Source organism: Drosophila mauritiana, chromosome 2L (assembly GCF_004382145.1).
Source record: "Drosophila mauritiana strain mau12 chromosome 2L, ASM438214v1, whole genome shotgun sequence".
NCBI lineage: Eukaryota > Metazoa > Arthropoda > Insecta > Diptera > Drosophilidae > Drosophila > Drosophila mauritiana.
In genome coordinates this window covers 11,252,639-11,275,534 of record NC_046667.1, presented here as the reverse complement: position 1 = coordinate 11,275,534, position 22,896 = coordinate 11,252,639, and the positions used below count along the sequence as shown (strand labels likewise).

Sequence of the window (22,896 nt, the reverse complement as noted above, 5' to 3'; positions counted from 1 at the left end):
CCTTTCTCTGAGTAAAACCAATATTCGCGGCACCAAAACATTTTAAATTAGCAATAAAACCTTAAAAATTAAATTTGGACCAGTACATTTCTTGTGTGCCAGAATCCTAGACAAATTTTGCAGGTAAACTAATCCTCAATGGCTTTCAAATATTCAAATACTATTTTTTTTCCTAAATGTTGAATATCGTCATTTTCTGGTACTTAATCAAATAAAAACATCTGATTTTCTTTACCGATTATGTACATTTTTATAATGAAATTATATAATGAAATTTGTATGTTACCTTATCAAATTTCACAAGAAAACAAATATTATTTTAATTGGCATCCGTTCCAAGAATTTAGTAATTCACCTCGAATGTCAATGAATGTTATATGTAAATTTCAGAATGTCTCGTTTTCCGAGGGGACTGAAGTTCATCCTGGTGTTGGTGACGATCCTCCAGGCTCTAAATATGATAACGGGAAACCCCCGTGGCGGAAGCAGAAGTAGCAGCTCCAGTTCTGGATCCAGTTCTAGATCCAGTTACGGATCCGGTTATGGATCCAGTTACGGATCCGGTTATGGATCCAGCTATGGATCCCGTTCTGGATCCAGCTATGGATCCGGTTATAGATCAAATTATGGGTCCACTTACGGTTCTGTTTCAAGCCGCTCCTACTCTCCTCCATCCTATTCATCTTTGCCGAAGACCTTTTCGTTTCCTAAGATCGACTTGGGACACAATTTACCCAAAGGTCCTCCGCCGGCGTACTCAGCGCATGATACCGTGGGTGGAGCACCCACAAACATTCGCGAGAGGCCGCCGGCATACAAGCCCCGCGACAAGCCATACAGAAACCCGAATTCCGGATCTCTGTATCGCAACCAATACCAAAGATGGACTACCTCCAGCTCGAAGTCCAACCGCAATTACCAGGACACTTATAACTCCACCATTGATTATATGTACAGTGCCGCCACCAGCTCACACTATCCCACAAATGGATATACGTATCTTATTCTTATCTCGACTTTTTTATATGTATGCGGGACCTTATTGTAAAAAACTATGTTTAAATCACTCAAACTTATGTTTAGCAGTAGCAAAACAATTTTGATTGAAAATTAAAAATGCGATAAAAATATTTCAAGCACTTAAGAATACTTGTATTCAAAGCACTGTTCCCTCAAATAAGAAACGTGGGGTAAACATTTTAATAAAATAGAACTAGAAAAAAATTTAAAAAAATTTATATAAAATAAAATATATATACAAATTTTAACGGTTGCATTTAAATTTGAATACTCGCTTTTTAAAGATTCTGTGACGAAAAAGCTCCTATGCTTGAGCATTTTAAAGACGCCAAATGGCAAAAAAAAGCTCTCTTGCTTGGAGGAGATCCATCTGATAAATCTGCAGAACAAAACGTGCTTGTGAAATAGTCTCTTAATTGATCTCTATATTCTAAACTTCTCGTGGAGTGGATACAAATTAGAATGATCCTCTATCGGATGCGTCAAAGAGGTGGCCTAATGGCGGTGCTCCTTGTATTGGCTCTTATCACCGTAAATGTAAATGCGAATAACAAGTTCAAAGATCTTGGACCATTCAGTTTTGCCCACTGGAAAATGGGAAGAACGAATTGCAGCCATGAAATCCATATCCAGCCGAGAGTTTGCGATAATATCCGACTAAACGCACCGATTTCTCCACCGGCGGATACCTATTCTAATATATATGAGCGTCCTAACAACACCAACCCGAAGAGCCAATTCCGCTCAGAAAAAGGGCTTGGATTCAATGACCACCAGGATGACTCTGGATCACCCGGAGCTATTGCCACTATTGATACAGGATCCCGCACTTCGGTGTTTAGTACTGAAGAGCCCCAAGTCAAGACTTACTCGGAGACCAGTTTCGTCGAGGTGGAGGAGCACCGCCACTTGACAGTCTACGCACCCAATATGGCACAGCAGATCATTGGAAACATAGGGCTCATTTCCGGGATGGTGATCCTTGTTGGGTTCTTTCTCGAACATAATACATTTTGCAAGTAATTATCATTAAGTTTAGAATTCTAATCAATTTACTGTAAATGGAAAAATAATATCTTCTAAGATTGGTATATTTTAAAAAATATATGTATATAAAATATATGTGTATATTAATGGAGCATAATTAAAAGATTACCGCCATACCGATAAAAATGATGACAATTTGTAGAGTTGCTGCGCACTAGCCTGCAAACCCTAGGTAAATTTGTTCATCGACAAGTTGTCAGTAGCAAACTGGGAAAATTCTGCCTATTAATCAATTGAATTGGTAAAATGAACAAAAAAACAGAATACAAGCTAAGCGAGCGCGACTTAGACATCCGCTCTGATCTGGAGTTTGTAGATAGTATGCTGAAGGACCTGCAATTGGAGGTGGAGCCGCAGGCTCGTGGTGTCATCTTGGATCTGGCTTACAGTGAGTTGATAGCGGAGAGTAGATATATGGAAACATTTAATGTGAATGTCTTGGCATAGCTTTGGCAAGGGACAAGCTCGTCGAGGCTCAACGTTTCGCAAAGTTGGCCAACCGCACCAATGTGAGTGTCGAGGACTTGGAGATAGCCAACCTGGAGCGGACAGAGGATCTGAGCAAGAGAGCGATCCATCAGCCGGTGAAGTCCCTGGTTCCCAGCCAGGCATCTCTGCCCTCGCCGACTGTGAGCCGTGGACTGATGCTGCCCACCTGGCGGCAGTGTCAGGTGGGTACAATGGCCGAATTGAAGGAAAAGGTCGCAGAGACTCAGCAACCGAATCCCATGCCCGTGCCGCCCCTAAATCCGGTAACAACTACTACTACTGGTGCAGGCTTACACTCTGGCTCCAATTCGATGCTGGCTATGGGTTCTTCAAGTGCGGTTCCTAAGAGGTCACATTCACTTGCTACTCCCATTGTCGCCAACGTGAATCATTTCGACAACTTTGCCTCGCCAACGATTTTACCCGAAAAGTTTCGCAAGGGTGTCCGTGGTAGCGCAATAAGATGTCATTCCACTTCTACAATTAACATCACTAGACCCTATTGCTCGGCTGCTGAAGCTGCAGGAGGAATTCCCTCGGCCACAAAGAAGCCACGCAAGCAACTATGAAATAATCGAAATCCTTATTACATTGGCAACTTTCAATTTATCGAGTAGTTTGTGAATATATGTAATGTAAATTACCAAATTATTTTGAGGTGTGACTTGGTTATTTACTCTTTTTGGGGTTTTGGGGTTTTTTTGCATTGGTATCAATTTCCTCCTTGTCGTTGACCAAGTCGTCGATGCCCTGCTGGAAGTCTTCCGAGAATCGTTTGTAGTAGAAGGGAACCTGGACACCGAGGGCGTTGAATGTCTTCTTCATCGTCTCGTTCCAGGCATCCACCATGGATTCCTGCCAGGGCTTCACCTTTACATCCTCGTTGCACTTGTCGCACCGCCAGCAACAGAATCGGTTCATCAGGTCCTCGGCGTAGGGACTCACCTCCCGTTTGGCGCCCTCGAAGAGCACCTTTGTGTGGTCGGAACTTTCCCATATTCCCAGCTCTTGGGTTCCATACACCGCACCGGCAACCAGGGCCAAGCGGATGAGGAAGAAAGCCATCGATTTGATATGGTTTTCAATAAAATTTTGAAATGCCCCCAATAAATTATTGTTCAATTTTGACACGTCTGATTTGACTTATCTGGGTTATTTCTTCTTATTTGTTAACTAACAAATTTAAAAAGTACATAAATATAATATTTGTTGAAGATTTGTTTGATTTATTTTTTGGCCAAGACCCCTGCATCTTACATACAAACTTAGTCCGACCTAGACATGATATCACTCTTATTAGATTCCAGAATCTTTAGTTCGATCTTGTCGATTCTCCTCAGCAAATTGTCATATTGGGTCTTCAGTTCCTCAATACTCTCCTGTTTGATGGCAATAAACTTCTCGGTCCGATCAAAATCGGCCAACAACTTGGGATAGCACATAATGCCACCCTCACGACGGACTTCTTTGATCTGGTCAAGAAGTTTATTGTGTGTCAGATTACAATTATATACTTCATCGCGCAATGCTATTTGCCGTTTCCGCCTTTCTCGTAACTCATCTTTGGCCTCCCGGAATCTGCGATTCAGCAGTTTCCGTCGACATCGCAGATGGGAAATGGTATGGATTTTGGTTTTCACCAGCGTACACATTCGTTCCAGCTCAGCGTTTTTATCTGCAAATAGAATTAAGATAGATAGATACTTTTTACTTCTTTTTTTATATTAGTTTCCAAATGTTATCATCTACTTACGGTTTAGAGTGGTAACCATCTGCTGAACGTCGTTATCCGCGGACAGATAGGTTTCCAATTTGACCTCTCCAGAAATCGCCTCAATCTCATCGACTTTCTGTGGATAAACACTGTTAGTAAGCCAATGTATTTCTTTTTAATGTGTAATTTCGACCTTTTTAATGTAGGAATTGTCATGCTGCTTTATGATCAAAATCAGTCGTGTGGCAGACAACGCATCGCGTTTTGCTCTCATATTTTTAAGAGCGGTTTCCGTTACCTAATTAAACAATGAAAATGTTTTTGTTTAATTTTTATCAGATTTTGAAGACTCACAAGGCGAAGGCGTTCAGACGTTTGGGTGCCCCGAAGTATGGTGCTTCTGAAGATCTCCTCCAGCCTCTCGACCTTCTCGTTGTCCTCCAGTTGCATCCGCTCCAATTCCGCCAGCAGCCGTTCCCTTTCAGCCAGGTGCATCTGTTCAGCCTGTCGTGTCCTGTGAAGCCAATGATCCAATTCGTTTAGGGCACCCATGTATCGCCTCCGATGGGATTCGTTGATGTGGGATCTGCTGCTCGGCGTTACGAGGGAGTACTTAAATCGACGCAGGTGGTGTTCGGTCAGGCGTTTGGTCAGTAAATTGTTTTCGTGGCTTTCCCAGTGGCGATCCTCGACTTCCTTGAGCAGGCGATTCAATAGCTTACTTTTGTCCAGATTTTTCGACCGCAAATAGTCTGTATTAACGAATATGTCTACAACTTTCTCAATAAGCCCATCCAAATAGCTTTGGACCAGTTGACCGATGGAAAAAGTCGTACGGATGGAATTGAGGCTAGATATGGAGGACCGGGACTCAGATGTAATGTCCTTAAAAGTGGCCACATGACTCGATTTGAATTGCATTCCCGGCCGTCTCCAATCGCTTTCGTCATCAGACTCTAGTCCTGAGGGCGATGGTATCTCCGGACCTTGCACATCGTCACCGTTTTGCGAGGAAGGTGCTTCATAATTGGTCTCGCTGGGAATGAGGCTTTCCGCCGACGAGGACAACGACCTGCGGGCCAGTGGAATCTGTAACTGTTCTAGTTCCGAGCCCGGCACCTGCTGCATTTCCACACTCTTCTTATCGATGCCCTGATTCTGATCCGAAGTCCCGATATCACTAAGTTCGTCCCAATCGGGAATATTCCTGAGGGTTTGGAGGATATCAAAGCGCATCCTTATGTTCGAGTCGGAGGATACACTCATCTGGTCTTCGTGATCCGAGGTATTTCCCATTTCCGAGTCCACTTTATCGCCATCACTCTGATTGCTCGCTTCCTCCACGCTGTCCGTAGAACTAGTTAAGTGCGGATGTGAATGAACTATTTTAAGCTGAGTTTCCGCGCTGGCTTCCATTTTCCTAAGCTTATATAAATGAAACGGCTCTTCGTCAATATAAGATAATTTTCTTTTGACTGCGCTACTTGACTTTTTCGATGCGAACGTACTTATGGAGACCACCGATCTGCGAACATTCTGTTTGGGCATTCTTCGTTGGGAGGAAGGAGGAATGGGTACTGAAGTGCTCCAGACACTTGGCGCGGTGGATGCGATATGCTCTTCGGAATCCGTACTGTGACTCAGGTTGCTCACTGTACTAGTTATGTGGCTTACGGCGGAAGTCACAACCTTCTTGGCGCTCGCATCGTTGACAACCTTTTTTCGATCTCTTTTGCTCTGCCAATTAACCAACTTCTTGGGAATCATTTTACTTCTAATGAATGAAAATTTTGCTCGCCCTGGCTTGGCCATTTTCCAAAAGGTTGTTAGTGCGTGCAACTTGCGCAAAGTGCAGCAGTTGCAAAAAGTATTAAAAATTACAAAGAACAAAAAAACAACAACGGTTTGAACTAAATATTGTGTAATGATAACATATTTGATTAAAATCTCCCAATTTTTCTAATGGGTTGGGAACATTGCTAAGCGAAGACACTTCCAGCACGATTGCGCGCCAACTTAGCGAGTACACACCCACATAGTATGTACAGCGCTGCCACCCTTTTGTAAAGAGGAGCGGCAGTTCCGATATTGTGAGCGCCATACTGATAACATAGTATTTGAAATGTTTAAAATATCTTATAATATGTATATTTTACATGCAGGATTTATTTGTTTTTTTTTTAACAAAGCTGGCCCAATAAATCGATATTTAATAATAATATCGATTTAATAAAGTTCGTGAGGGTATTATTTATCGGTCACTCCGCGGTCACACTGGTGACGTTTTAGTGAAGAAGTTGTGTTGTTTTTTTTTATTTCATTTCGTTTAATTTTCGTTGGCCATTCGTCATCGTTTTCGTCGCAGTGTTCTTCCAAGAGGGTTCGTACACCGTGGAGTTTGACCTTTCGCCCAACGATCCAAGAAACTCAACTTCCGGAATCCGGATGCGCGAGCGAAAACGGTAAAAGTCGTCGGTTGTCCCGTTCAACGTCCGCCTGTTGCATCTCTCCCTCTCTTTCCCGCGGGGCTGGAATTGGGGTGGAGCTCGTCCCCTCTCTTTCGCGCGCCCATTCAGCTGTTGCGTTCGCGTGCGTGTGTGTGAGTGTGCGTAATAAGATTTTCGATGTAAAGGAAAATACGCTATATTTTCCTATTTTTCGGCCAAATAAGCGTGCGGCTTGGCCAAGATAAACTCAAATCTAAGGAAAAAAGGGTTTATATAACTCGCAGTGCTTTCCAACTTTGTGTGTTCGCCAGCCTTTCTTCTCTTTCATTCGGCCAACTTGTTTTGCCCGCCTGCGAGTGTGTTGGTGTTTCGGTAAGTGTATGTGTGTGCATACATGTTGCTATTAATTTACGCTTTCTGCTCGGCTGCTTCAATTAATTCTTTAGCTTAGTCTCGATGCCTTAACTCGACGGCTTAATTGCCACACATTTCGTTTTCGCAAGCAATAACCGCTTGTAAGAGTTACCAAAAACTGCGTAACTTCCCCTTTTCCTACTCTTCTCCACCTATCCCCATTCTCCCTACTGCCTACCCACGCCCACTCCCGCCCATTTTCCATTCTCCATTGCAGTTGTATTTAAATTCGATTCGTTCGATTGTGAAAATCGCGGTTTCACAAAAATTGTGAAAGTTTCGTTTTTCCAGTGCCTCGCTTTTCATACTTACTTGCACACTTTAAAAAATACAGCTATGGTCAAAAGAGTATTACTAGTAAAGTTAACAAACAGTTACAGTATATTTTTAGTTTTAGTGCAGTTAAAAGTTAAAAGTTTGAAACATTTGGATGTTTAAAAAAAAAATTTTAAAAACAAAAAATAATTTTTCTAAAGATAGTTAAAGTTAGTTAGTGAAAGGGTATACTCAGCATATAAAGAGCACTTCACCCTCGCTTAACACAGACTTTAGCACAAGCTTAATTGAATCGAAGTCAATAATCTGTTGTACTTTTACTCCTCAGCGTTACCTTCATGTTAAGTATTACCTAAAGATGCTGTGATGGCGAAGATGGCATCTGGAGATCTATCGCTGACTAGCACGAGTAGCCAGGAAGGTAAGTCGCCGAATTCGTTTAAAGTACCTACCCATAGCATCTTCAATTTTAGAAGAGAGCTCGGAGTATGTGGGCTATGATAATACCCTACGACCGCCGTCCAACTCCAGCGGCAGCACCACAGCTGCCAATATGTCCAACAACAACGGGCCCTCGAAGGGAGTCAGTAGCGGTGTGGGCGTGTCGGGCATTTCTGGTGGAAACGGCGCTAATTACGATATACTGCAGGCGCAGTACAAGTCGGCACTTCTGGAGTTAAATACCCTACGCCACCAGCATGCGAACACGAAGAGGCGATGCGATGAGTTAGCCACCGAATTAACTCTGTACCAGGAGCACTACGTGGCCGATCGCAACAAGTTCACCGATATGGTGGAGGAGAGCGCCCGTTTCAAGCGTCTGCTGCTGGAGACCCAAAACCAACAGAGCCAGCAGGCCCAGAATGGCAATAGCCAAGTGCCGCCAGTCGGCAGTGGGAATCCTTATTATTTTGGCAAGACACAGGGATGCGATGGGAGCTGCAGTGAGAAGCTGGCCGAACTGAAGAAAGAGCGAAATATGGTGGCCGTGGAGAGGGAGAAGTACAAGAAGTCCTACATCGAGCTTGAAAAGGACCGCAACTACTACCGGGAGCGAGGCGATGAAAACCAGAAGCTGAAGGTTCTTCTCTCCCAGGAGAGTAAGAATGTGCTCTCTCTTACCGAGGAGCTTAATCAACTGCTGTCCGAGAAGGACAACGTGCTGCAGGAGCACCAGAAGATGTCCGACGATCTGGTTCTGGCCAACAAAGAAATTGAGAGGCTCAAAAAGGACGAACAGTTGGCCAGGGCCGAAATCAAGGTTTTACAGCTGGCCAACGCGGACCTTAAAAAGCGCGATCTTTTAAAGTCTCGCGATAGCTCGTGGTCCAAAGAATTTCCGAGTGGAAAGGAGCTGGAGAACAGCAAGGAACTGGAAAAGCTGCGCAAGAGTCTAGAAAAGGCCCTCTCGGAGGTGGAGCGTTCAAGCCAGGATGCCGAAGAAGCGAAGCGCGTAAGGGATTGGGCCATATCGCAACGTGAGAAGATCGTGCAGGAGCGGGATTCGGTGAAGACACTCTGTGACAAAATGCGCCACGAGAGAGATAAAGCCATCTCCGACTCCCTGATGGCCATCCGCGATAGCGAGAAGATTAAAAAGCAGAAGGACGAAGCGCAGAAGAAGATCGACTTGTTGAAAGAACAAATGGAGCAGCAAGAGCGCCAAAATCTTGACAGTAATGCCTCCGGATCCCGACGCAGTTTCCGCCCAAGCAGTTACGAGGGTGAGGATCTCCTGGAAGTAGAGCTGTCCGGCTACGAGCACACGTCCGACCTGGGCATCATCCTGGATGACAGCAACAAGCGAAAATTGGTGTGTGGCGTTACCAGCAGTTCTCCCGCCTGCGGGAAGCTTAAGATCAACGATGTGATCTGCAAGGTAAACAACTTGGACTGCCAGTCTTTGTCGAAGCGGATGGTTCTTGATGAGATCCGCGCCTGTGCTCCTCGTTCTCTTCTGCTCGTTTCCCGAACTCGTCACAGCAAGCGGCACGCCTATTCTGTTCAGCTAAAGACTAGGGATAGGGATTGCCCGCATGGCCTGCAACTGGACATGGGAGTGTTCATTGCAAAGATCGAGCAGAATTCGCTAGCCTTCTACGAACCAGAGCTGGACGTTGGCGACCGAGTGTTAAGCATTAACAACAAGTCGATGGACTCGGTGCAATCAATCGAGGAAGTGATGCAGTTGCTGAATGATCCCCGCAGCGATGGGCTCAATCTGTTTGCCCTTAAATACGTGCAGGATCAGTTACCCCCGGGAATGACCACCTCGTCGGCGCAGACAGACTCCATTGACTCCATGCAGCATGTCTCAAGTGCCGGGGGAGGTGGAGGAAGTGGGCCCAGTAGCGCCACCAAACATCCGTCCAGGTTCGCGGAATTTTTCTTCCGTAAGCTTAAGTTCAGCAAGCCGGGCACACCAGAGGATAACTTTGAGCAGGAGCACGACGACGCCATCGCTGCTTTGGATTCTGTGCTCAGTGAAAACAGCTCTGAGAAAAGCAAGGAGAATCTGTTCAACCGCAAGAAACGGACCAAGAAGGAGAAAGAGGCCTCCAAGAGCATGGGTACCTGGCCGCGGACCAACATCTCGCATGAAAACCCAACGGGCACCATGCGCGGCAATGAGAAGAAGCGTGCTCTGATGTCGCTTTTTACGGCCGGTCCCATAAATGTGGACAAGGATGACGAGCTGATGGGTGAGGTTGGAGTGCCGGAAAAGCAGCCAGCAGCGTTGATCCAGGATCAGTTGCCTCCACCGCTGCCCCCGCAAATGTCTAAGCCACTGGCTCACATTCGGGGATCAAACGGTGGAGCTATAAAGACACATCCAAACCGCAATTCTAATCCGGTGAGCTCGGGAGTCTCAGCACTGTTTCCCCCCGGACCGCCCAATGGAATGCCCAACGCTAGTTATCCCACACATCCGAGGCATTCGCTATACGGTGTGACTGCCGAGGAGATTTACCAAAAGCCGATCCAGCGAGCGCCTCTGATGGGCGCCAATGCCAGGGTTAAAATGCCTTCACAGGAGCGCTACGGAACCAGGCCGCATAGTAACCATCGCCTGTCGTTAAATATCACCCCCAGCGGGGATTTTTATCAGCCCAAGACCAGTGGTCAGCAGGCCCAGCAGCAAGTAATGAACGCCTCATCGGCATCGGCGGGCTTTGGAGTAGGATCGGGATCAATGGGCGGTGGAACGGGTCCGGCGGCCGGAGAGTTTCCAGTGCGCAAGCAGCAGGTCTATGACGTCTTCCATCCGCCTCCCCTGCCCAAAAACAGCTCAGGATCCAATCCCAATGCTGTGTTCATGCCGCTCAATCCGCCCAGAGGCAGTCACCCGCTGCCCGTTGGCCAACCGCCGGACGTAGTGTCCCTGAAATCGCAGAATTCTATAGAGTCAATACTGTCTGCCAAGAGTCCCGCTATCAGCGAATACGGGATGTACGCCAAGCGCCATGTGCCGCAGGCAGTAAGGCATGTGCCGAAGTACCCGAGTGATAGCGAGAGTATTGGTTCCGGTGTTCACGGAGGATATGGTGGGTTTCTTCAGTCCACCCATATGCCGGGAAATAGACACACGCAGCTCTTCCCCACTTTTGGACCCGGTGGTCGGGGTAACCGGAGATCCAGTCCATTGACCCTGCCTTCACCACCGCCTCAGCAGCAGTTGCAACAGCTACCTGCGGCGACGGCACCACACGACAGCGTTGGAATACCCACTGATCTGGAGTACCATCCGCACCATCACACGCAGACCAACCCGATGCCGCATCCACATCCCCATATGCATGCTCCTTACTTCGATTACGGACACGGTCCCTATCCCTATATGGGTGGTGGAGTCTCGGGAGTTGGCGGAGCTATCTATGAAGGCGGAACATTTCCCCGCAAGAAAGACAATCAGCGATTAAGGATTCCATCTAATCCCAGTGTGGCCAGCAAAAGCAGCAGTATGGTGAAGAACAGCTCTGGCAGCATCGACCATCATTATGTGACGAGCACGGGGCCAGTTTCCGGAGGATCCATGTCAGCCTCGTCCTCGGATCGCGCACCTATGTCACTGATGAGCTCTAGTATTCACAACAGTTACGGTGCAAATATCGCAGGAGGAAATGGAACTGGATCGGGCGTAGGAGTTGGAGGAGGCGGTGGAGGAGGGAGTGGCCGCGGTTCGCCCATGCCGCAGGTCCATGTAGAAGTCCTCAGCCATGGAGGCGGCGGAAGTGGCAAGCGCAACTCCAATGTGCCTGCGGATTTTCTCTGCCCCGGAGACCTTAGAAGAGTCACCATCGACAAGCGCGACAAGTCGCTCGGTATCACCATTCAGTGCAACAACAACGGCGGCGGAATATTTGTGTCAACCGTCGCTGACAAAAGCACGGCGATGCGTGCCGGTCTCCAGGTGGGCGATCAACTCTTGGAAGTATGTGGCATTAACATGCGGGCGGCTACGCAGGAGATTGCTGCCAATGTGCTGCGGCAGTGCGGCGACTCCTTTACAATGCTCGTTCAGTACAATCCGGAGAGTAAGTATACAGGTCAGTCCGTAACCGAGATTATCCCATTCTAATTGTGCTGTGTATTTTTTTTTGCAGAGTTCCCTTCAATTGAGTACGAGGGAGCGCACAATTTGGAACCAGAATCTCCCATCAATCATTCGGGCTCCCCGACTCCGCGCAACTCTCCCCGTCCTCCTGCCCGCAACTCGCTCTTTCCGTTGCCGATGCAGCCGCAGGCTCCTTCAACGAGACCCGGCTCGAGGGCTCCGCTGTCGCATCAGTCGATTAAGGACCAGAGCTTCACCGATAGCCTAGAGAACCAGTCGGATATCAGCAGCAGCCAGGACATGCCTTCTTCGGCGGCCACCACCACAACAACGACTGCCTCGGCCACGTCGACGGTGTATGATGAGGAACCCAAGCCATCCTTGCCGCCGCCACCTGCATCCGTTCCAGCAGAGAGTACGTAGCCACCACTCTACACCCACTACTAACCACACTCCCGGGGTAGTAGCATGTCCCCATAGTTCGTGCCTTCGACGGAGAAGGTAACCATGCAGCAGGAAGAGTTTCCGGCTGTATAAGGTACATATTCTCAGGGTCGCAAAGAACAAGGATTTTAGATAAAATGGCTCGAAATATTTTTAACTCCCAATATCTGTAATATGTATATAGAATCCAATTCTAAAACGGAAGTGTTTTTTTCGAATCTAATTCTATTTATTATGGTTTCAAAAGGAATCGTTCAGTAATTCCTCTGAACTTAACCTAATGTGTGATAAAGAAAAATGAGACCAAGTGGTATCTTAATTATAAAGTACAAAAGAAAATGTAATATGTTATGTTATCCTCCGTGTAAGGAGATCGCTGGGGTGTACCCTCTTCAGTCTTCGGAGGGAGATGGGATCAGCTATGATAGTCCCATCTCCCTCCGAAGACTGAAGAGGGAAGCGTTAGTTTCACAAACACATTATGTATCGCAGCTTCTTCCCTACTAACAAAGCCGTCAATCTTTCGTATTTTGCACATGACATGACTTGGACTTTCTATTCCAGCCCTAAGGTATGTGACTCTGCACATGGACAAGTCAAAGAACCTGGGAATCAAGCTATTTGGGGGCAATAAAGTTGGCATATATGTGCACGACGTCGCGGCGGGATCGCCTTCTGATCATGCTGGAATTCGCAAGGGGGACCAAATACTGGAGTACAATGGTGTGGATCTGAGCGGAGTCACCGCTGAGCAGGCGGCCAATGAGATTTCAAAGCTTACGGATACGGTCACCATGTTGGTGCAGAATAAGTTACACAGTAAGTAGTGAATTCTTTCGTCACTTCTATAGTATTGTATTCATTTTGATATAATGTATTCCTTGCAGCCCTAAAGCAAATTAAAGACGAGCCTGGCGACTCCTTTTATATTCGCGTGGGGTTTGACCGGACTGGTGAGTTGAACGAGGACGATTTGCGCTTTGTTAAGGACGAGGTGCTCTACGTGGACAATACTGTTTTTAATGGCACTTTTGGCTTGTGGCGAGCCTGGAAGCTGGATGCGATGGGCCATCGGAAGGAGTGCGGCATAATACCCAGTCAAATGAAGTAAGTTGGCAAATTACTTTTGAATTATGTGCACATATTTATATATCTTTGCAGGGTGGAAGAGGAACTGCGTTCGGGTGAGGTGGTCGACTGTGATACGGGAACGGCCAGACGCGGCAGCACTTCGGCCAGAAGATCATTTTTTCGTCGTAAGAAAAACCAGCGCAGCTCGTCCCGCGACTCCACGGAGATTGCCAGTTTCAGCAACACACAGCTTAGCTTCTTTCCAGACTTAGGTCTGCTCAACGATGATGGTGGAGCACTTAGCTACCAGCGTGTAGAGCTTTTAGATTGTACGTTATTATTTATGAAAACTAAAAGAAGTATGTTAATGTAACCACAATCTTCTAGCGCCCATTCGCCGGCCCGTGCTGATCATCGGACCGCTGTCCGAGTGTCTGATGGTACGTCTTACAATTGACTTCTCCAACCTCTTCAAACTGTGCGAGGTGACGGCCATGGACTGCTCGCAGGAGGCCATGGAGGAGGGTCTGAAAGAAAACATCTTTGTGGACTATCGGCGAAGGGGCAACAAGTTTGAATGCACCACCGTTGAGTCCATTAGCAATGCCTGTAAAAATGTAGGTAAACTCCAGAAATTACCAGACATCTTCATCAAATATCCCTTACAGGATCGACGCCACTGCATCCTTGACGTGTCCATCTCCGCCGTGGAGCGTCTGCAGCGCCTACAAATCTATCCAATTGTCCTCCTGCTGCGCTTTAAGTCTGCAAAACAAATCCGCGATATTCGCGACTTTGGCACCGACAAAATCTCAGCCAAGGCGGCCAAGGAGATGTACGAGCGGGCAATGAAGCTCGAGACCGACTACAAGCAGTACATATCAGGTAACACTTTCTTTTAATCAATCACAATTCAATGTGAATAATTGCTTTCTCATTTTCCTGCAGCCGTAATCCCCGGCGTCAGTATCAAGCACATGTGCACCCAAATCAAAGATGCCGTCGACAAGGAGCAGGACAAGCTGCTTTGGGTGCCCGTATCGAGTGGCTGATCCGATCGGATTGCCTTCTGGTCGGACAGCATCCTAGTTATAGTTTTTAGCACACAACGCGACACTCACGATTAGTATTTTCAATGCGCATCAATAGTATCAAGTTTGTATTTGTTTTGTTCAACGCAGAGTATTCAATTGGCGTCAACTTGCAACTTAGAAGTTAGGGCGCGGTATTTCTACCTGTTTCTTGTCTCTGTCACCTAATTAATGTCTATAGACTTACTCTTTATTTGCGGTTAGTCCGACCGCTCTGACGGCAAAATATGGTCAGCTTTAATCACAAACATGGAAAATGCTTCCACAATTTATATATATAATTTATATATACCGTTTGGAACAAGATTTCCTTCTCTGGCGACATTCTACGCCAAAAGTCTGTTTGTATGCAATTTATTATTATGTAATTGTAAGTGAAGGTATCTGATATTTTTTATTATTTACCCAAACGATTCGATAAATTTGGTGGCAATAGAGCGTGGCTTTAAAACCTTTAACTGTTCAACTGTGTATATTAAATAGTTTCGATTATCCAATTTCCTTTGAGAACCGCTTCAAAATCAAGCTTTACTTAAAACTTATCTTATTCTGGCAACTTTCTTTGCCCGACTGCGAAATTAAAAACGCGACTAGTTAAGCAACACTAGAAGTTTTATTTAAATGTGTGATAGACAAAATGCTATCACTAGCCTTAAGTGCTAAATGGTTAAACTGAAATGAAGTGCCTTAAATGCCTTCACATTGCTAAACAAAAAAATAGAAAACCTTTTCTACAAAATAAATACAATTTATAAATCTAATTTATCATCGTACCCTTGTGTACATAAAGAGTAAACAACAGTAATATATCAACGTATTAAATACAATAAAATCTATTTTATACATAAGCATTCTAAATATACAGACTACATTTTTGCAATAAATATTTTTCCAGAAAATCAAAAGATTTGGGGTTTATGTTATGGCCACGTTTATGGTTATCCTTATAGCTATCATTTGAATAAATAAATACATAACTCTAGTAAATACCATCGTACGCAGCTCAATGGCCGCAATGCGTTCGTAAGTATTTCAAGGTACATTCGCTCTGCAGTTTTTCCGTAAATCGGGCATTATGTTGAACTATATTTACATTAACATAACGCCGCTCTTATGACTTAATTTTTAATTATTGATTACTTATAGGTTTAAGTGAGATTGAAGGTCTGTTTGAAATATGATCGAAGAAGAACGTTGGGGAACAGTAAGATCGGTTTAAGTTTCTTAAATGAGTATGGGGTAGGACTAATTGGAAATCTTAAAGAAAATTATAGCTTAATTCTATAAAACCTAAAACTACTGTACAATTGTTCGCAGGATGAAATCCAATGGCGTTAGTCCTCCAAGAAGTCGAACTCATCGCGTGGGCGATACCACTCTTCCGTGGCATGTTCGTAAATGGCCCGTTGGACCTCCGCCTCCGCAGCCTCGATGGGATTGGATTTCGGAGCATCGAAGCGACTATCGGACCGTGGACTACGTGATGTTGCGCGGAACTCCATCGGTATATTGTAGCACTTGCATATGCAGCTGGACGGGAATCGGAACCAGTCGGAGAATATACCGCGGCACTCGTTATGCGGATCGTAGGCCAACAATCTGTGGAGGCGGTACTGCTGTTCACATCTGCATCCATCGCGGCAGAACATCTGCTTGAACTCGTGGGTGCACTTCTCCCAGTGGACGTACTGCTCGAAGGGATAGAGGTTAAGGAGGGCTAAGACCTCGCCGCGGGTATTGTTTGCCCAAAAGGGAGCCACCACTTCATCCTTCACGGGACAGGCATTCCTGAAGAGAGATCATTATTGTATTATATAATTGGCTAAGCAAATGGATCATATTCTTACACTCCACGCAAGTTGCTGGCCACAGCCACGGGCTCTTGCTTCATGGCATCCTGGAACAGCTGACCCTCCCTTAGCAGTCCAGACTTGCTGGCGCTTCCGGTCGAGCTGCTCGCTGGAGTTCCTCCCGCCGGAGGGGATGGAGCTGGAGCACTTGTACTGCTCGTCGTGGTCAAGGGTCTGCGCAGCTTCTCCGGACTAAAAAGCCCGCTGGAGGTGCCGGAGAAGAGCGAGGCGAAGCTGACGGGCGTGGTCACGGATGCGGGTGAGTACTTGGTTACATTGCGACGTATCAGCAAGGTTGCTGTTGTTGTGGTTGGTGTCGACATGGTGCTCGAGACTTTCGGACTGGCTGCAGTGGTGGTCGTCTCTGCCGGTTTCCTTTTCCTAATGGGCAGAGTTGTTGAGCTCTTGGGCACAGATGTGGACTTCCCAGTTGTGGCTGTGGGTGGTTCTTGTGATGGACTAGCCTCTGCACTTAGATTACGAAGCCCCAACTGTGGTGAGTCAATGATCTGTATATTTTCACCAGCTGCGGACGAGGGTTTGGCGGTGGACGTGGTTGATAGAACTGAAGGGGACACCACCTCGTAGACGCTGTTCGACTCTGGACTGGGCTGGATCTCCACAATGTCTGTTTCTAATTCGGGTTTTTCGTGTAAAGGTGGCACAGTTCCTTGAGTGGTACTTATCGTACTATTGGTATTTCCAGGCGTTGTGTCGGTAACCTCATTTGGTGTTCGGTCCGTAGTGCTACTAACTATTTCGGGAGCAGTGGTTGTAGTCGTCGTAGCCTTAGTCGTGCTTGTGGCAATCGTGGAGACTGGTCGAAAGTGCGGCTCCATTAGCACATCGTTGCTCTTGAAGCTTCCGAAATCTTCCCGCTCACGATCGCGATCTCTACTATTCATGAGATACTTGGCACTCCGCCGTCCGCCATCCTTGCTGTATCGCTCCGCCGTCTCCTCAATGTCGTCCGCGTCCACCTCGTTGTTCTGGATCTCGTCCCGCAGAATGGAAATGTGCCTCACATCGCCGTACATGCGCTTCATCAGACCCTGGTTCTCGTGCACGAATCGTCGTACAGCGTGCCATGGATAAGCGGATCCTGGCAGATGGCAGAAGGCCTGCTGACCCAGGTCGCAGGGAATCGCGGCCAGCATCTGGGCCCGACCACGTCGCGATATCTTCCCATTGGGACTGCACGAGTTGGCCGAGTCGAAGCCAAATCCGGCGGAAGCTAGTGGTAGAGCAATCGCCAATAGGATCAGCAAACTCACGATAACCTTAGTCTGCAAGCAAAGATATGGGAAATATAGTCAATTGGCTTATTGTTCCATTTTAAACTTTCCATAATAAAATGTTTTATTAAACTAATGTTTTACTTCGAATAAAGACTAAAGTGTAAACATTTTATAGTACACATACCAGTATATATATATAGTATATATTTGAAAATGCATGTAGGTTTCACTTCTTGTATATATACTGTTTGTTACTTTACACATTTCCTGCTTTTCGAAAGGCTTTTCTTCCCATCTGGATTGATTGGCCAAATGACCCATCCAGCTAATGGAAGTACTCAGCAGCTCCAGCTGAGCAGAGGAAATCTTAATTGAAACCACAATCGCTGGCTGATAAGCAAATGGCGTGACGCTAAAACTTCAGTTTATGTAGCAGCATATACATATGTATTGTGGAGCCAAGTGGGCTCAATGCACCTGGGCCAGAGGACTGACTGAATTGGCCGGGCGGCTCTCACTCGGCCAAAACGAATGGCCGGAGCCGGTAGAAAATCAAATTTTACTTTCACGCAAAGCCAACTGGACAATCACAAGTCATAAAGATGATCGATGTGCATTTGCATCCCACCTTCAAAGTGCAACGCCAAAGAGAATGGCCGCAATTTCAGCAATCATTGCGCAGAGACAAAGTCTTAACACTTTCTTTTTAAATTTAATTATATTATAAAAAAGTATAAAATACCTTAAAATAATATATATTCGTGTATAAAAGATAAGCTATAATAGTATAATTTAAAGACAAGACTCCTTTTTCTTTTATCAATATCTGATAGCAACAAGTTTTTCTCACTGCATGGATAACACCACGCCAGACTAACCGCCGTCGGAGCCACATCACCCTGCCACACCCTGCACCCCCCGCACGACACCGGACCGCACCACTCGAATGGCTGACCAACAACCGGCAGCTGGCGGCGGACAACTTGCAACTGGACAACACCGGCCACTGGCAGCCGGCGAAGTGAAATGCAAAGAGCAATCAAAAGCGAAATGGGTTACCCAAGTAAAAGTAAATTGCGCCGCGCGCGCTGGAAAACTCATCGCATTTCCCGCCCCACCTCCCGCGCCCTGGAGCCCTTTCAACTTTCCTTTTCGGTTGCACAATTGCCGCCCAAAAGCCGGGTATTTTGGTCTGCAAGTCGGTCCTAATAGGGTCTCTCGGACACGGAATCTTGGCTCTTTCTTTGACAACCGAACCGGTTGGCCAAAAATCATATGCACTCCGTTTATATATACATATATCTCATATATGGCGAGCACATATCGATCGCGGGTGAATCACGAAAAGAAAAGAAAGTGATCGGCTCCCTTGGCGGATGTGTGTCCAAAATGTGAGCTCAACACGATTTGCCATGCGGTTAGGTAATAGTGATTATTGATCTGGGTTTCGTTTCGGGAAAATTCCAGCACCATTAGCATACGTAAGCAAGGTCAATGCTTAAGATATTTCGTAATATTTTCCAGTCAATTTTCGGGAACTTTTTCTAAAGTTTGCAGATGCAAATCACTCAGCTTAAATTGAATATACTTTGGTTAATGAAACCAAATTTTTAAGAAATAATATTTAAAAATATGTATGAGAAATCCACATTCAGTTCCGATTTTAATTTAATGTAAAATATGACTGAAGTGATTATATATATTACAAAATTATATTAAAAAATTATTTCTAGTCCCGAATAACTAAGAAATGTAGCTAGAAAAAAGTTGAAAGTCTTTTCAGTTTCTTTGAATAGACACAAGCAAATTATAATTATTCTCACACATCATGTACCCGAAAGAAATTTAAATATCAATGACAAGGTGGAATCCCTGCTAGCGCTAACACCCTTTTCTCCAATTGGGAAAAGTACTACAATCAAGTGCTCCACGGCACCCAGACCATGGCAATTACGAGAAGAAAGTGATCTGAGGTCTGAACCGAAAACCCGAGGATGAGACCGCATCTTGGGTGCGAAACAAATGGCTCTCCGCGAACTAATTTGTGTTGAAAATCAAATCAGGTCAGACCGCAAGAGACGAAGACGCCTGAAATGGAAAGCAGAATTACTTTCGCTTTGTTCGGCTAAAAGTAAATAAGGCAGCCAGCCAGGCATTAGTGCCGATTGTCATGTGCATCGGGACAATTAAGCCGAATCTCGTTCATTAACATTGTCATAATTCTTGGAAGCGCAGAAGCCACGGCGAAACTGGAGCAAATGCGGCTGTCAGTGTCCCAAGTCGGCGAAACAAATCAATATGTCCAATCAGCCGTGAGAGCTTGCAACTGCGCCAGTCTGTGCTGGCATAATGGCTTGAATCTAGCTGATCTCATTCGATTTCACACAGCTCGAAAACATAATTCAAGTAAGTAAATTAACAGAAACAATTAATTTTCTTAGTTTAGCCCATTTTGAATGATCTCTCTATAGTTTTCTGTGCTCAAGAAAACATTATTAAAGATTCTGCTTTGGAACTATTACTACTAGCTACTTTTAGTTGCTTCTTGTGGCAGAACTGAATGCGGCGACGCAGTGCCGATGCTGCGGTGCAGTGCAAATGGGCATTAAGTCAACTCGCATCGAGGAAGACATTTGTCAATCTTAGACGATGCCGAAGCTGTCGTCAGAGAAACGTATTGCAACACTTTAATGTGTCAGCGACTTTCTACGAAAACCCAGTCCGCACGGTGGCCAGGAAGGCGGGCGGAGGGGGGTTGGCCGCGAGGAGGAGACGTTCCAGTCTATGTCTTCATTTCCCAAATACAAATACAATGTTGCCCGCCAGCAGTCCGTCCGACCGACTCTCTTGGCGAGTGGCTAGAATGAATTATTTATAAATTCAATTGGCTCTGGAAATGAAGTTGATGTTACACTTAACCAAATTTGGCCTGACCGCTGCTGTTTCTGCTAATTGCCAGGCGAGCAGCTGGCAGCTGGCGAGTGGTGAAATTTTCCCCATCAAAACAAAAGACTCAGGCGACAAACTCGACGCGGTTGCAGGCCAGCCGAAACAAAAGACTCAGGCAACAAACTTGACTTTGATGTGCTGCAAGCTCCTCACTTCCCTTCCCCTTTCTCGAATAGTGCATATTCATGGCGAAATGTAAAATTAAGCGCAAAAATTTCACTGATTGGACACCGCCGGAAAAGGCCGCGAACTTCGTTTCCCAATTTTGGCAAGTCGATATTTTTTTTGGGCAACCGATTCGCTTTCGGTTTGAGTTTTGGTCTCGGCTTTTGGCTTGGGCCAAATCCAACTAGTCGATCCCAAGTTAGCCGCATTGCTCTCGAAGAAAGTGAAACTTTTTATTTTATTCCGCTTCTCTCTCTCTCTCTCTCTCTCTCTGTCTCTCTTTTTCACTCCTTTGCTTGGGACCGGCAATGCCAGCCAGTAGAGCAAACACAGCGGAAACTTTGAGCATTTTCGTTGTTGGTTATGCTTTTATGATTGCGTAGTCATGCGTTAAAAGAAAACAAAACCCAGTCGCGGACAAGGGGCAGAAGTTGTTAATATGCATAAAACGCTTAGCCCAAACGTTTATCGATTTCAACACATTTTGGGAAAAAATGACGGGGACGCGTGACCATCTTTTAATTGCGATTTCATTTTCATCAATGGCTTGTGGCCAAAGGGGACGCCACTAACGAAATGTGCCCAGTCGATTGATTAATTGATTTTTGGTCAATTAAAAGAAGATTGTATTGGTTTAGATATGAATATTTTGGCTACTTCAATCAAAGAAATTAACACCTTGGTTTAAATATATAAGAGAAAAACCTGCAACACAATACACAATAGTCACTGTTTTTTTGTTAATAATTAGAACTTGTAACATTTCAATTTTTGTATATTCAAAGCTAACAGAATTGTCAAAAAAATCTCTTCAAGACAAACTAAATATTTGAATATTTTCGGGACTATGAGCACTTTGCATTGCTTGTATAATACCAATATGTATACATTGTGACCTGTATTTACCATCTCGAGTTTCGCTGGCAGATTTACATTTGTTTCGCTGTTGCAATTGTTTAATTTTTGACACTTTCTTATGCAAGACGAGCGCCTGGGGCGATCCCCACTTACCGTTATTAGTCTAGTGATCGGCGATCGCCTATCCATTTGGGTGCGCACCATTGTTTACTTTCACTCGATTGACACTCGCGTCGATGGCAAATGGCAAATGGCAAATGGCAGATGCCGACTGCCGAATGCAAAATAGGTGCAAATAGAAATCTGTCGAAGGATTTGGCAATGTTTCACGCAGATTTCACACTCGCACGCTTACACACACTCGCAGGGCAATGAAAATTAGTGGCAAAGTCCATATTTCCATACAATCGCAAATCGTCTGCAGTTTCCGCGACCTCAGGGGTCCCGCTTCTGTTTTTTTTTTTTTCGTTTTTGTTTTGCTTTTTTTATTGTTTTCTTTGGACCGGGAGGCACTTTTCCCACTGCGCCGAAATCGAGGAAATCGAGGAGAGCCGCCGAAAAGCCTGAAATCACGTTCACACGCCTCGAACTCACGTTTGCAACTGCGACGCCACCAGCGGCTGATCAAGCCCAAGTCCCACGGCAAACGTCGGCCTCTCTCTTTCTCTTCCACCGCCGAGCACCCAGCTCCAATGCACTGCAAGAAATTTGTGGTTCTTCAGGGGACGTAAAGCGCACCATGCGCAAAGCATTCAAAATCTTGAACTAAGTCTAGAGTTGCAAAGCTGTGATTTTTGTCCATCTCTGGTTACTATTTAAATTTGTAAGTCTTTTACAACTAAAAACTATCATAAAAATAATTTTTTTTAGTTTTCATAGTTTACATTATGCGCTCAGTTAAATTCAACTTAGATTAGGATACTTTTTGGAAAGTAATAAGAACATAGAGAACTTAACTAAAGATAACTAAAGTATAGATAAGAAACTTAGAAAGTCCTACAGAGCTATTACTAACTACTTTGGCTGTTACTACCATTTTTCTTCCGAGTGGAGAGAAAATCGAGTGACGAAGTGAGAGAGATAGAGAGCGATTGAGCAGCGAAAACGCTTCTTATTTTTACTGTGCGGCTTGCTTTTGTTTTTGTTTTTGCCTTTTGGTTTGCTTTTGCAGGAAAACTTTTTCTTATTTATTATTCGTCGACAAACGCTGAAAAACGACCCAGCGCAAAAAAAAAAATAAAAACACGGGAGTACATCGACAAGAAAAA

At 45.3% G+C, this 22,896-nt stretch overlaps 6 protein-coding genes across 6 annotated transcripts; 3 read left to right on the top strand and 3 right to left on the bottom strand.

Moving 5' to 3' along the window:
• Positions 1-391: 391 nt before the first annotated feature.
• On the top strand, positions 392-1,182 carry LOC117149674 (velvet complex subunit B). The gene has a single exon (XM_033316810.1). It carries the CDS (start codon positions 392-394, stop codon positions 1,046-1,048), a length of 657 nt encoding a protein of 218 aa, XP_033172701.1. The 3' UTR covers positions 1,049-1,182.
• A 1,082-nt stretch (positions 1,183-2,264) lies between these two features.
• Positions 2,265-3,198, top strand: LOC117141703. The gene is made up of 2 exons (XM_033305317.1): positions 2,265-2,455; positions 2,515-3,198. The coding sequence occupies exons 1-2, from the start codon at positions 2,314-2,316 to the stop codon at positions 3,123-3,125; spliced, it is 753 nt and encodes a 250-aa protein (XP_033161208.1). The 5' UTR covers positions 2,265-2,313; the 3' UTR covers positions 3,126-3,198.
• LOC117141712 lies at positions 3,146-3,685 on the bottom strand. The gene has a single exon (XM_033305329.1). It carries the CDS (start codon positions 3,619-3,621, stop codon positions 3,226-3,228), a length of 396 nt encoding a protein of 131 aa, XP_033161220.1. The 5' UTR covers positions 3,622-3,685; the 3' UTR covers positions 3,146-3,225.
• A 91-nt stretch (positions 3,686-3,776) lies between these two features.
• Positions 3,777-6,203, bottom strand: LOC117150813. The gene is made up of 4 exons (XM_033317874.1): positions 4,625-6,203; positions 4,464-4,568; positions 4,310-4,406; positions 3,777-4,231 (listed from the first exon to the last, which is right to left on the bottom strand). The coding sequence occupies exons 1-4, from the start codon at positions 6,080-6,082 to the stop codon at positions 3,822-3,824; spliced, it is 2,070 nt and encodes a 689-aa protein (XP_033173765.1). The 5' UTR covers positions 6,083-6,203; the 3' UTR covers positions 3,777-3,821.
• Positions 6,204-6,543: 340 nt separating this feature from the next.
• Positions 6,544-15,293, top strand: LOC117142685 (disks large homolog 5). The gene is made up of 10 exons (XM_033307249.1): positions 6,544-7,089; positions 7,736-7,828; positions 7,881-11,942; positions 12,012-12,377; positions 12,971-13,225; positions 13,294-13,513; positions 13,568-13,806; positions 13,865-14,094; positions 14,146-14,362; positions 14,426-15,293. The coding sequence occupies exons 2-10, from the start codon at positions 7,774-7,776 to the stop codon at positions 14,527-14,529; spliced, it is 5,748 nt and encodes a 1,915-aa protein (XP_033163140.1). The 5' UTR covers positions 6,544-7,089; positions 7,736-7,773; the 3' UTR covers positions 14,530-15,293.
• Positions 15,294-15,388: 95 nt separating this feature from the next.
• On the bottom strand, positions 15,389-22,250 carry LOC117143409 (protein spaetzle 4). Its single transcript, XM_033308501.1, has 3 exons — positions 21,782-22,250; positions 16,416-17,704; positions 15,389-16,356 (listed from the first exon to the last, which is right to left on the bottom strand). Exons 1-3 carry the CDS (start codon positions 21,830-21,832, stop codon positions 15,903-15,905), a joined length of 1,794 nt encoding a protein of 597 aa, XP_033164392.1. The 5' UTR covers positions 21,833-22,250; the 3' UTR covers positions 15,389-15,902.
• Positions 22,251-22,896: the final 646 nt, after the last annotated feature.